We start from the raw sequence: 13,310 nt of genomic DNA, 5'->3' as shown, positions 1-13,310 counted from the left end.
ACTGGCAGTAACGCATACAGAACTATATGGAGTTAAACTGGCAGTAACGCACACAGAACTATATGGCGTTAAACTGGCAGTAACGCATGCAAAACTATATGGCGTTAAACTGGCAGTAACGCACAAAAAATGATATGGCGTTAAACAGGCAGTAACGCACGCAAAATGATATGGCGTTAAACAGGCAGTAATGCAGAAAACTATATGGCATTAAACTGGCAGTAACGCACGCAAAACTATATGTCATTAAACTGGCAGTAACGTACACAGAACTATATGGCGTTAAACTGGCAGTAACGCACACAGAACCATATGGCGTTAAACTGGCAGTAACGCACTCCAAACTATATGGCGTTAAACTGGCAGTAACGCACGCAAAACGATATGGTGTTAAACTGGCATTAACGCACACAGAAGTAAATGGCGTTAAACTGGCAGTAACACAATCAAATAGACAGTGTTCAACCGTCACTACACTGACGCTATCTGAACTGTCCCTACTCTAGCTATACACTAATAATGTATGTTTGAATGACACGGTCTCACTACACTACAGTGAAACTATCTGAGCTGTCCCTACTCTAGCTGCACACTATACAAAGCTGAATGATGGTCCTCCTCACTACACTCACACTATCCCTAGACTGACACTAAACTAATATTCTACACTGACAATTGAAGCAAAATAGCACAGTATAGCACACTAACTAACTAATAGCACTGAACAGAGCCCTGTTCTGCCTCTCTCCACGCCGAAATCACACTGAAAATGACTGTCATTGAAAGAATACTTTTATACTGTGGGGCGGGAATGAGCCATGATTGGATAAAGTCATGATGACAGTGTCCAATCATGACTCTGACAATGCTCTGTGCCCTGATTGGCTGAAGCTTTCACTGCTTCAGCCAATCAGGGCCTGCAATGCACTGTTCAGTGCCGCAATGCATTGCGGTCCGTTGGGGGGGGGCGAACAAATGGTCGAATGACTCGTTTGTTCGGCTATTCGCTGAACGACCAAACAGTTAAAGTTCAGCCCGAACTTATGTTCGGACCGAACCGCTCACCCATCCCTACTGTACACCGCCTGCACTGTATTATATACTGTACACCGCCTGCACTGTATTATACTGTATACTATACACTGACTGCACTGTATTATACAATGTACACTGCCTGAAGTGTATTATATACTATACACTGACTGCACTGTATTATATACTGTATACCGCCTGCACTGTATTATATACTGTACACCGCTTGCACTGTATTATATACTGTACACTGCCTGCACTGTATTATATACTGTATACTGCCTGCACTGTAATATATACTGTACACTGATTGCACTGTATTATATATTGTACACCACCTACACTGTATTATTTACTGTACACTGCCTGCACTGTATTATATACTGTATACTGCCTGCACTGTAATATATACTGTACCCTGCCTGCACTCTATATAAATACTACACTGACTACACTCTATCCACTAACCTGCCAAATCTATCTCAAGTTCTCCACAACACACTACATCTGGCCGCCATGTAAGCAGCCTTATATAGTGTGGGGTATGAGCCATGATTGGCCAAAGACACCATGCAGGTAAGGTGCATGCTTTGGCCAATCAGCAGTATTATATACTGTACACCGCCTGCACTGTATTATATACTGTACACCGACTGTACTGTATTATATGCTGTACACCGCCTGCACTGAATTATACACTGTTCACTGACTGCAATGTTTTATATACTGTACACCAACCACCTGCACTGTATTATATACCATACAACGACTGCACTGAATTATATACTGTACACTGCCTGAAGTGTATTATATACTATACACTGACTGCACTGTATTATATACTGTACACCGACTGCACTGTATTATATACTGTGCACTGCCTGTATTATATACTATATACTGCCTACACTGTAATATATACTGTACCCTGCCTGCACTCTATATAAATACACTGATTACACGCTCTATCCACTAACTAACCTACCAAATCTATCTCAAGTTCTCTACAACACACTACATCTGGCCGCCGTGTAAGCAGCCTTATATAGTGTGGGGTGTGGACTTAGTCCCTGAGACCCAGTTCACACAGGGGCGGCATGACTTGCAGGTCGCCTCAGCGAGGCGACCTGCAAACGACTTCAGCGGCGACTTGCAAAATGACTTCTGTATAGAAGTCTATGCAAGTCACCCCAAGTCACCCCCAAAGTCGTACAGGAACCTTTTTCTAAGTCGGAGCGACTTGCGTCGCTCCGATTAGAACGGTTCCATTGTACAGAATGGGAGGCGACTTGTCAGGCGACTAGGTCGCCTGAGAAGTCGTCCCTGTGTGAACCGAGTCTCAGCCATGATTGGCCAAAGACACCCTGCAGGTCAGGTGCATGCTTTGGCCAATCAGCAGCTGTCAATGCACGGAAAAGGGGGAAAAATGTTGTTTAGTTTTGGATAGATTCATTATGTTACCACTTTTGTTTCATTGATTCGTTTCGGAATTTGTTTTCTTTTGTTTAATTTTGTTTCGTTCTAATAATTCCAAATTTTCAGAATGATTGATTCAATTTCAGATTGGTGTTGAAGAATAGCCGGCCACCACATCCTTAACAACCGATGACTCATCAGCTGTTACTCATCGGTGTTCTTTCCCCATTGAGAGCTGAACTATAAACAAAAGAATGCTGGCAATAGAAAATTCAGCATAAAACACGCCAACATTTAAAAAAAAAAGGCATGGGGTCCCCCCCAAAGTCCATACCAGACCCTTATCTGAGCATGCAGGCCAGGATAGGGGGCGGGGATGAGCGAACGCCCCCCCCTCCTGAACCATACCAGGCCACATGCACTCAACATGGGGGAGGGGTGTGCTTTGGGGCAGGGAGGGCCTTCGAAGAGACCGAAGGTTTTTTTTCTTTTTTCGGGTCTGGCGGTGTGGCAGGCAATGTGATTGCCAATGGATCTACACCGGGCGAATTTTTTTTTTTTTTAATAGAGGAATTGTCAAAAACTTGTGTTGTGTCTTTATTCACTTTTTACACTTTTATGGTGAATGGGTAGGGGTAGATACTCATTCACATGGGGGAGCAGGATCTTGGGGCCCCCTTATTAAAGGGGGGTTCCCCCTGCCCAAAGACCTCCGCAACCACAGCCCAGGGTTGTGGGGAAGAGGCTCTTGTCCCCATCAACATGGTGTGTTTTTTTTTTTTTTTTTTTTTTTCATTTTTATTTTGTAGTGGGATTTCACTTTAAAATCCATACCAGATCCAAAGGGCCTGGTATGGATTTTGGGGGGGGGGGCATGCTTTTTTTTTTGTGAATTTTCTATTGTTTACATTTCAGCTCTCAGCAGGGAAGCTCACTGACAGCTGATTAGTCATCGGTTGTCAAGGACAGGGCAGCTGGCTTTCCCGGCCCACTCCTTAACAACCAGTTATTCTTCACACATAATTGGAATCAGTCGATTATTTTTCTACTGATACAAATTCAAAGCATTACTAAAAATTGGAATTCATTACAAAACGAATGAACTAATGTCAACGATTTTCATTACTATTTCATTCGGAGATTTGGACCGAAACAAATTGCACATGTCTAATCCATAGTGCCGGATCTTTCAGAAACCTAAAAGCATATTCTTACAGTATCATACTCACATCTCATTATTTAAAAATTTCCCATATATTATAAAAATCTTTGTGTGATGTTAGGATAAAAGGTTCAGCAGACGGAAAAAGGATTTGTTATATCACTTGAGTCTCATGAACATTCCCCATAGGCCAATATATACAATCTGTGATATTCCACCAGGATTCCTCTGCATGTACTTGAAGACCTCCACACTCTCTGCTTTAAAAACTCATCTGTCTCCTAATATGCAGTTCACAGTACGTTTTGCAAACCGATTTCGGGGTGTCGTTAACTTAACATACACTCCGCAATCTTTTTTTGTTTTTTGTTTGTTTTTTTACATTAAAGTGGTTGTTACCACAATCATTTGTGTCACTGGCAGCCCCTCTATTTTAACTAGTCATAACATACAGTATAAGTGTTTTATAAAAACAAAGCTTGTAAATACCATTTTAGAGCGATCTTCAGGTTGGTCACGTGACTCCCGGCTTGTCTCCTACTCCAATCCCAGGGCTACAGAAGGAGGGGCCAAGATCTCCCGCTGACGTCAGCCTGGGAGGTCATGTGGCCGCTCAGCCCCTCCCTGGGATTGGAGTAGGAGACCGTCTGGGAGTCACGTGACCTGCCTGAAGATAGCCCTAAAATGGTATTTACAAGCTTTGTTTTTATAAAACACTTATATAGTGTGTTATGACTAGTTGTAAAGAGGGGCTGGCAGTGACAATTTTTATTATTTTATTTTTGCTAATCGCAGCGGGGGAGGGGGGAGAGACACAGACATGGAGCTGACAAGCAGGGAGGGAGGGGGTTAGGGGGACAAAGGAGAGCACAGGAGAGCACAGGAGAGCTGCGGATGACGGAGGCATGCAAACTAACCACAGTAGTCAGAAGTGGCAGGATCAGGCAGGTTTTTTTACAGTTTATAGAGGGGCAGATTAGACAGCACAAGCACTGTGCTGTTTATTTTGCTGTAATGAAACAGGATCTTTTTAGGGTTACAAACACTTTAAGGCATTTTCTGCATTAAAGTAAAAATCCTTCAATTCTCAGCCCCCCCCCACACTTACCTGAGCCCAATCTCGATCCAGTGATATGCACAAGAGCCTGTGGCTTTCTCGGCCGTCTCCCTCCTCATTGGCTCAGACACAGCAGCGGGGGCCGTTGGCACCTGCTGTTGTCAATTACAGCCAGTGAGGAGAGTGTGGGGGGGGGGGCTGGACCAAGCTCAGGAGCACTCGGTAGAGGGGAGTAGCCAGGAGCACCAGCGGGGGACCCGAGAAGAGAAGAATGGGGCTGCTCTGTGCAAAACCATTACACAGAGCAAGTTAGTATAAAATGTTTGGTATTTTATAAATAAAAAATTTAAGGTTTACCATCCCTTTTAATAACAATATGATTTCATGCACATGTTTGGGTGGTCGAAGTGAACACAGTTTTACCTTATTTACTAAGATATAGGAACTTCATATATCACTTAAAGTAGAGAATGAGCTAAAGCTGTGCTGACTTCATTCATATAATTATATGCAAGCAACTATGCAGTGTATTACATTTTTCTTACACATGATTGGGTATTCACTGCAAAGTGAAATCTCATTTAGCTTCAGTTTATTTACTTAATTTAAGTTAATATAATAATTCACTTTGCAAATTAAATATACTCTACTCCTTCAGTAAACCAGCTCCAGTATGTTTTTTACATGCTTCTTGTTTATTATAAAATATTCATATTGATACTACAGGCAATTAACATCAGGACTCTCACATCACTACTGTTTTACTCTCAGCAAGAAAGGTGCAGCCACCAATGGAGTCTTGATGGAGGGTTTGATTTACTTCATTTCAATTGTCAGCGATTCTCTGCCTCCAGCTCTTCTCCATTGCACCATATTGAGTAGAATATGAGAGAAAAAAAGGAGAATTTACTCAATACTCAATTTGTTAATAAATAATTAATTCATCATTGCTTAGCTATATTTATACATTCTGTTTTATCACATGATCTATTTTCCTTTCTTTCTATAAGGGTTTGCATTCATGCCACCATACTGGGCTTTTGGCTTCCACTTATGCCGTTGGGGGTACAATTCTTCTGCTATGACTCGGGAAGCAGTAGAAAAAACAAGGGCTGCTGGAATACCTTTAGTAAGAAATCATTATATTTTTGTTATTTTTATTTTTAGTTCTGGTGTAAGTTGTAGATAAGCAAATCAAATTAGGAAAAGTCAGATTTTACCAGGATGGGTACTATTTGCTAGCACTTCTATATCATTAAATAATGCCTTTATTTAACCACTTCAGCCCCGGAGGATTTGGCTGCTCAATGACCAGAGAACTTTTTACAATTTGGCACTGCTCTGCTTTAACTGGTAATTGCACGGTCATGCAATGTTGTACCCAAACAAAATTTGTATCCTTTTTCCCCACAAATAGAGCTTTCTTTTGATGGTATTTGATTGCCTCTGCGATTTTAATTTTTTGCGCTATAAATGGAAAAAGATTGAAAATTTTGAAAAAAAATGATATTTTCTACTTTTTGTTATAAAAAAAAAAATAATAAGCTCAAGTTGTCACATTTAGTTGTCACTAAATGATATATTGTTCAAACATGGCATGGTTATATGTGGAATTACACCCCAAAATACATTCTGCTGCTTCTCCTGAGTACGGGGATAAATTACAATTACAATTTTATTTGCTGAGAGGCATGTTGAGTCCATGAAATATTTTATATTTTGCCACAAGTTTCGGAAAAATTAAATTTTTTTTTTTTTTTTACACAAAGTTGTTGGAACTTTTTGGCAGTCTAGCTGCGTATAGGAACCCGAAAACCAAGCACTGCCTTCAGGCTTTCTAAGGGCGTACATTTTTTATTTCACTTCCTCACTACCTATCACAGTTTCGGAGGCCATGAAATGCCTAGATAGCACAACCCCCCCCCCCCCCCAAATGACCCCATTTTGGAACGTAGACACCCCAAGCTAATTGCTGAGAGGCAGGTTGAGTCCATGGAATGTTTTATATTGTTCAAACATGGCATGGTAATATGTGGAATTACACCCCAAAATACATTCTGCTGCTTCTCCTGAGTACGGGGATAAATTACAATTACAATTTTATTTGCTGAGAGGCATGTTGAGTCCATGGAATATTTTATATTTTACCACAAGTTTCTGGAATATTACAATTTTTTTTTTTTTTTTTTTACACAAAGTTGTCACTAAATGATATATTGTTCAAACATGGCATGGTTATATGTGGAATTACACCCCAAAATACATTCTGCTGCTTCTCCAGAGTACGGGGATACCACATATGTGGGACTTTTTGGCTGGCTAACCGCGTACGGGACCCCGAAAACCAATCACTGCCTTCAGGCTTTCTAAGGGCGTACATTTTTTATTTCACTCCTCACTGCCTATCACAGTTTTGGAGGCCATGAAATGCCCAGATAGCCCCCCCAAATAACCCAATTTTGAAAAGTAGACACCCCTGGCTATTTGCTGAGAGGCATGTTGGGTATTTTGCAGATCTCGCTTTTTGTCACAAAGTGAAAAAAAGAAAAAAAAAATTTTTTCTTATCTTTCTTCATTTTCAAAAATAAATGAGATCTGCAAAATACTCACCATACCACACCATACTCCCAAAACTTGTGGCAAAATATAAAATATTCCATGGACTCAACATGCCTATCAGCAAATAGTTTGGGGTGTCTACTTTCCAAAAAGGGGTCATCTGGTGGGGTTTTGAACTGTCCTGGCATTTTATGCACTGGCATTAGAAGCGTATGTCACACATCACCCACTCTTCTAACCACTTTAAGGCAAAGCCCTTTCTGACACTTTTTGTTTACATGAAAAAATATTATTTTTTTGCAAGAAAATTACCGTATTTATCGGCCTATAACACGCACTTTTTTCCCCTGAAAATCAGGGGAAAATCGTGGGTGCGTGTTATAGGCCGATCCCCGCCGATTTCTGTGTCATCGGAGCGATCACGGCAATTGCCGCGGTCGCTGCCGACATACACAGCCGTGGGTAGATTCAAAAATGGCGCCGAGACTGCAGGGAGCCGAGATACACATACTCGAGTGTTCTCGGCTTTTTCCGGCGCCGCCGTCACGCCCAGTCCCGCCCCTGGACCTGTGTTATGTCCATCATAGGGCAGGACTGGGCGTGACTGTGAGCGGCGCCGAAAAAAGCCGAGAACACTCGGGTATGTGTATCTCGGATCCGACAAGAGCCGAGATACACATACCCGAGTGTTCTCGGCTTTTTTCGGCGCCGCTCACAGTCACGCCCAGTCCCGCCCTATGATGGACATAACACAGGTCCAGGGGCGGGACTGGGCATGACGGCAGCGCCGGAAAAAGCCGAGAACACTCGAGTATGTGTATCTCGGCTCCCTGCAGTCTCGGCGCCATTTTTTGAATCTACACCGAGTGCACAAAGCTGCACTGACATGGCTGGACTGGGGCAGACCTGCACTAACGAAGCTGCACTGGGGCAAGGCTGCACTGAGGCAAAGCTTCACTGACAAGGCTGCACTGGGGCAAAGCTTCACTGACAAGGCTGCACTGGGGCAAAGCTGCACTGACAAGGCTGCACTGGGGCAAAGCTGCACTGACAAGGCTGCACTGACAAGGCTGCACTGACAAAGCTGCACTGACAAGACTGCACTGGGGCAAGGCTGCACTGACAAGGCTGCACTGACAAGGCTGCACTGACAAAGCTGCACTGACAAGACTGCACTGGGGCAAGGCTGCACTGACACTGAAAAGGCTGCAGATGGACAGATAAGGCTGCATTGATGGGCATTTTAATGTAAGTTTTTTTTTCCTTAAACTTCCCTCCTAAAAATTTTTTTTCCTTAAAATTCTTTCCTAAACTTGGGGTGCGTGTTATACGCCGGCGCGTGTTATACGCCGATAAATACGGTACTTTGAACCCCCAAACATTATATATTTTTTTTTAAATCAAAGGCTCTACAGATTAAAATGGTGGGTGTTGCAATTTTTTTTTATTCACACAGTATTTTTCTAACGCAATTTTTTTGGAAAAAACACAATTTTGAAGTTTTAATGCACTGAAACACACTATATTGCCCAAATGTTTGGTAAAATAAAAAAGATGATCTTATGCCGAGTACATGGATACCAAACACGACATGCTTTAAAATTGCGCACAACTGTGCAGCGGTGACAAACTGCATGCGTTTTTAAAAGCCTTTAAAAGCCTTTACAGGTTACTATTTTAGATTTACAGAGGAGGTCAGAGGAGATTTACAGAGTGCAATTGCTGTTTACATATGACACCAGACCGACGCTTGCGTTCGCCTTTGCGCTTGAGCACGGGGGGACAGGGGTGCTTTTTAAAATTTTTTTTATTTTGCTTTTTTATTATATTTTTAAACTGTTCCTTTAATTTTTTTTTTAATCATTTTTATTGTTATCTCAGAGATAGCAATAGGTAGTGACAGGTACTCTTTTTTGAAAAAATTGGGGTCTATTAGACCCTAGATCTCTCCTCTGCTCTCAAAGCATCTGACCACACCAAGATCGGTGTGATAAAATGCTTTGCCAATTTCCCAATGGTGCTGTTTATATCCCGCGAAACTGGATTCTTAGGCCATAGAGATGATTGGAGCCATTCTGGTCTCTGATCAGCTCTATGGTCAGCTGGCGGAACCTCCGGCTGCATTCTCGGGTTCCCTGTTGGGACAGGAGAGCCCAAGAAAACCATGGAAGACGGTGGGAGGGACGTTCCCTCCCACTTCTTGTAAAAGCAGTCTAGAGGCTAATTAGCCACTAGGATTGCTTTTACATGAAAGCCGACTGCTGGCTGAAAAGAATGATACCAAGATGATACCTAAACCTGCAGGCATCATTCTGGTATAACCACTCAAAATCCAGCAACATACCAGTACGTTGCTGGTCCTTGTTGGGCATACATTGTAATGTACTTTTTTTCATGCAGCCTGTGGGCTGAACGAAAAAAAAAGAGATTGATCGGTGGGTATGCCCACCATTAGAATACCCCCCTTCATCCAACCAATTCCAATGATGGGCATACATGTACCTTTTTTTTTTAACTGTGGTGGTGGTGGTGAAATCACCTCCTTCAGCGCTGGATTTACGTATAGTGGGAGCAAACACTGTTGCTGTCAAGATAAATAAATCAGTGCTGCAGCTGAATGGCGTACCTGCTAAGCAAATGATGGTTAGCACTAAAACAAAGTAACATTACAGTATAACAGTAAGACTTACCATACCTGCAAAGCAAATACAATAAAACATAGTAAAAATAAAACATTTTTTAACGCAATCTGTGCCTAAAAAATATATGCCGAAGCATGGGGGAAATCTGTCTCTAATGTTAGGAGCAAATCGCCCCTCCACTCCTGCTCCCATGCTTCGGCATATATGCTCTTTTTTTTTTAACTGTGATGGTCAAATCACCTTCTACAGCGCTGGAGTTGATGATTTACTTATCATGGGAGCAAACGCTGTTGCTGTCAAGATAAATAAATCAGTGCTGCAGCTGAATGGCATACCTAAAAAACAAAAAAATGGTTAACATTAAAACACAGTAAACAGTAAAGTATAAAAGAATTATATACCTGAAAAGCAAACATGATAAAACATAGTAACAATAAAACATTCTATTGTAGAATACAGTAAAAAAAGAGCAGAAAAATAGAGAGAGAATAGAGAGAGAGAGAGAGAACAATGAAACGACAACTATTTTTTTTTTTTAAATATATATATTTTTTTAACTTGTTTTTTTTTTTTTACACTTTTATTTGTAACTGTAATGGTTGTAACGGTTCGGTACCAGGTTTGGGTCTCTCAAAATGCGATGGCATCTTTGGAGACCCTGTGAAAGTGTGTCCTAGTCTGTGCAGTGCTGTACCCTACGCTAATACTCTACTAGTGTGTGGTAGCGTTCAAAACATTCACCAATGCAAAGACCAGGATTGTCAGGACAGGAGGGACAATAATAGCGGGTGTCACGCGGGTGTCACGCCTATATCCGCGCTTTCTACAGACACGACATTTTCTTTGGGGGGTTCGTCGGGTAGGGGTACCAGGGAGGACATACGGAAAATGCCTCTCATGCAGCCGGCTCTTAGGCCAGCTGCATGAGAGTGGGAGGGAGGGGCGTATAGGTACATCCATTTGCCCACCCGTGCCATTCTGCGGATGTAAATCGGTGTGCAGCGGTCGGCAACTGGTTAAAGTGGATGTAGACCTGAAAAAAATGTTTTAATGAAGACTTCTACCTGGTACAGTAGAGGATGTCAAGTCATCTGTGCCCAGTCTTGCCACCAAGAGTTAATCCAGCTCTGAGCAATCCTCTTGGTTTTTTTACTAAGATAAAACACCAACACACAGATAAGTTTGTGTCGCCACATCCCCCACTGCTGTGACTGACATCTGATTTCTTTATCTCATGCACAAGCATGAGAGCAGAGAGAGTGTCTACGATTCCAGCTTCACATCCCTCCTTCTTTCTTCTCAAGCTCTCCCAGGATTGGCTGATTCACACCTCAGCATGATTGGGCATGCTGAAGTCATGTGGTGCCTTTCCTGATGAGCTGTCAAAGCTAGTAGTCAGAAATCCTCCACCGGCGCCAAGTATATTTGACTTGCGCACATTGAATGGGGGGCCGTGCTTGTTCTGTTCAGGCAGACATGACTGATCTGCATACACTTTTCAATGTGCAGGTGCGAGGTTCAGCCTCGCGATGCTGCCTGGCCAGGGGGAGTGTCGAGGTGGTCGGGGAGTCACAACTCCGCCCCCGAACGTCGGCAAAGGGACCCACCCACTGATTCCCGAGTTTTGCGTGACTCCAACAGCTGAAGGGGTAAAACTACAAAGGCAAGGACACATGCATCAGCTTTATACATATCGGCAGCTTAATACTGTGCATTTAGTTTACACAGGGTGGGTTTACATCCACTATAACCACTTCAGCTCCGGAAGGTTTTACCCCCTTCCTGACCAGAGCACTTTTTACAATTTGGCACTACGCTGCTTTAACTGGTAATTGCACGGTCATGCAATGCTGTACCCAAACTAAATTTGCATCATTTTCTTCCCACAAATAGAGCTTTCTTTTGGTGGTATTTGATCACCTCTGCAGTTTTTATTTTTTGCGATATAAACGATTAAAATTTTGAAAATATAAATTATGAAAAAAAATGATAATTTCTACTTTTTGCTATAAAAAAATACAATAAACTAAATTTTAGTCAAGCATTTAGGCCAAAAAGCACATGTCTCGCTTGGTTTTTGGGGTCCTGTATGCGGCTAGGCTTCCAAAAAGTCCTACACATGTGGTATCCTCATACTCAGGAGAAGCAGCAGAATGTATTTTGGGGTGTCATTTCACATATGCCCAAACATTATATTTTTTTTTAAAGCAAAGGCCCTACACATTAAAATGGTGGGTGTTGCAAATTTTTTTTTGGAAAAAAAAACACTTTTTTGAATTTTAATGCACTAAAACACACTATATTGCCCAGATGTTTGGTAAAATATAAAAGATAATCTTATTCCGAGTACATAGATATCAAACATGACATGTTTTAAAATTGCGCACAACAGTGCAGCAGCGACAAACTACATACATTTTATAAAGCCTTTAAAAGCCTTTACAGGTTACCACTTTAGATTTACAGAGGAGGTCTACTGCTAAAATTACTACCCTCGATCTGACATTCGTGGTGATACCTCACATGCATGATGCAATTTCTGTTTACATATGACACGTGACTGAAGCTTGCGTTCGCTTTGCGCACAAGCACGGGGGGGACAGAGGTGCTTTTTTTTAATATATATTTATTCTGCTTTTTGATTTTATTTTTACACTGTTCCTTTCATTTTTTTATATCATATGTAAATATCCCCTATGATGGCAATAGGTAATGACAGGTACTCTTTTTAAAAAAAATTGGGGTCTATTAAAATCTAGATCTCTCCTCTGCCCTCAAAGCCTCTGACCACACCAAGATCGTGTGATAAGATGCTTTCCTAATTTCGCAATGGCGCTGTTTATATCCGAAACCAAAGTCATGAAATGCTCGTAGCTTCCGTAGTTCCCCGGTGGGACAGGAGAGCCCGAGAAAACCATGGAAGATGGCGGGAGGGGGGGGGCGTTACCTCCCACTGCTTGTAAAAGCAGCCTAGCAGAATTAGCTGCTAGGATTGCTTTTACATGAAAGCTGACCGCTGACTGAAAAGAACGATACCAAGATGATACCTAAACCTGCAGGCATCATTCTGGTTTAACCACTTAAATTCCAGCAGCATACCAGTACGTCGCTGGTCCTCGTTGGGCATATATTGTAATGTTCTTTTTTTGTGGGCTCAAGGAAAAAATAGATTGATCGGTAGGTATGCCCACCATTAGAATACTGCCCTGCATCCACCCACTTCTAATGATGGGCATACATGCACCGTTTTTTGTTTTTTTTAACTGTGGTGGTGAAATCACCTCCTACAGCACTGGAGTCGCTGATTTACATATCGTGAGAGCAAACGCTGTTGCTGTCAAGATATATAAATAAATGCTGCAGCTGAATGTCGTACCTGAAAAGCAAACAATGGTAACAATAAAACATTAACTCAATAAGACAACAACAATCTGTGGCAAAA

The 13,310-nt window shown here is 42.0% G+C and overlaps 1 protein-coding gene across 2 annotated transcripts in view; it reads left to right on the top strand.

Moving 5' to 3' along the window:
• Positions 1 to 13,310, top strand: part of LOC141114481 (lysosomal alpha-glucosidase-like) — a 321,841-nt gene that overhangs the window by 168,683 nt on the left and 139,848 nt on the right. For both annotated transcript variants that reach the window (XM_073608186.1, XM_073608187.1), the window contains one exon: positions 5,678 to 5,796. In XM_073608186.1, the coding sequence (XP_073464287.1) occupies positions 5,678 to 5,796 (119 nt within the window). The remainder of the gene's footprint in view (positions 1 to 5,677; positions 5,797 to 13,310) is intronic.

This window comes from Aquarana catesbeiana, linkage group LG12 (assembly GCF_042186555.1).
Source record: "Aquarana catesbeiana isolate 2022-GZ linkage group LG12, ASM4218655v1, whole genome shotgun sequence".
Classification (NCBI taxonomy): Eukaryota; Metazoa; Chordata; class Amphibia; order Anura; family Ranidae; genus Aquarana; species Aquarana catesbeiana.
Note: the sequence above shows the minus strand (reverse complement) of the source record. Positions and strands in the feature narration are given on the sequence as shown.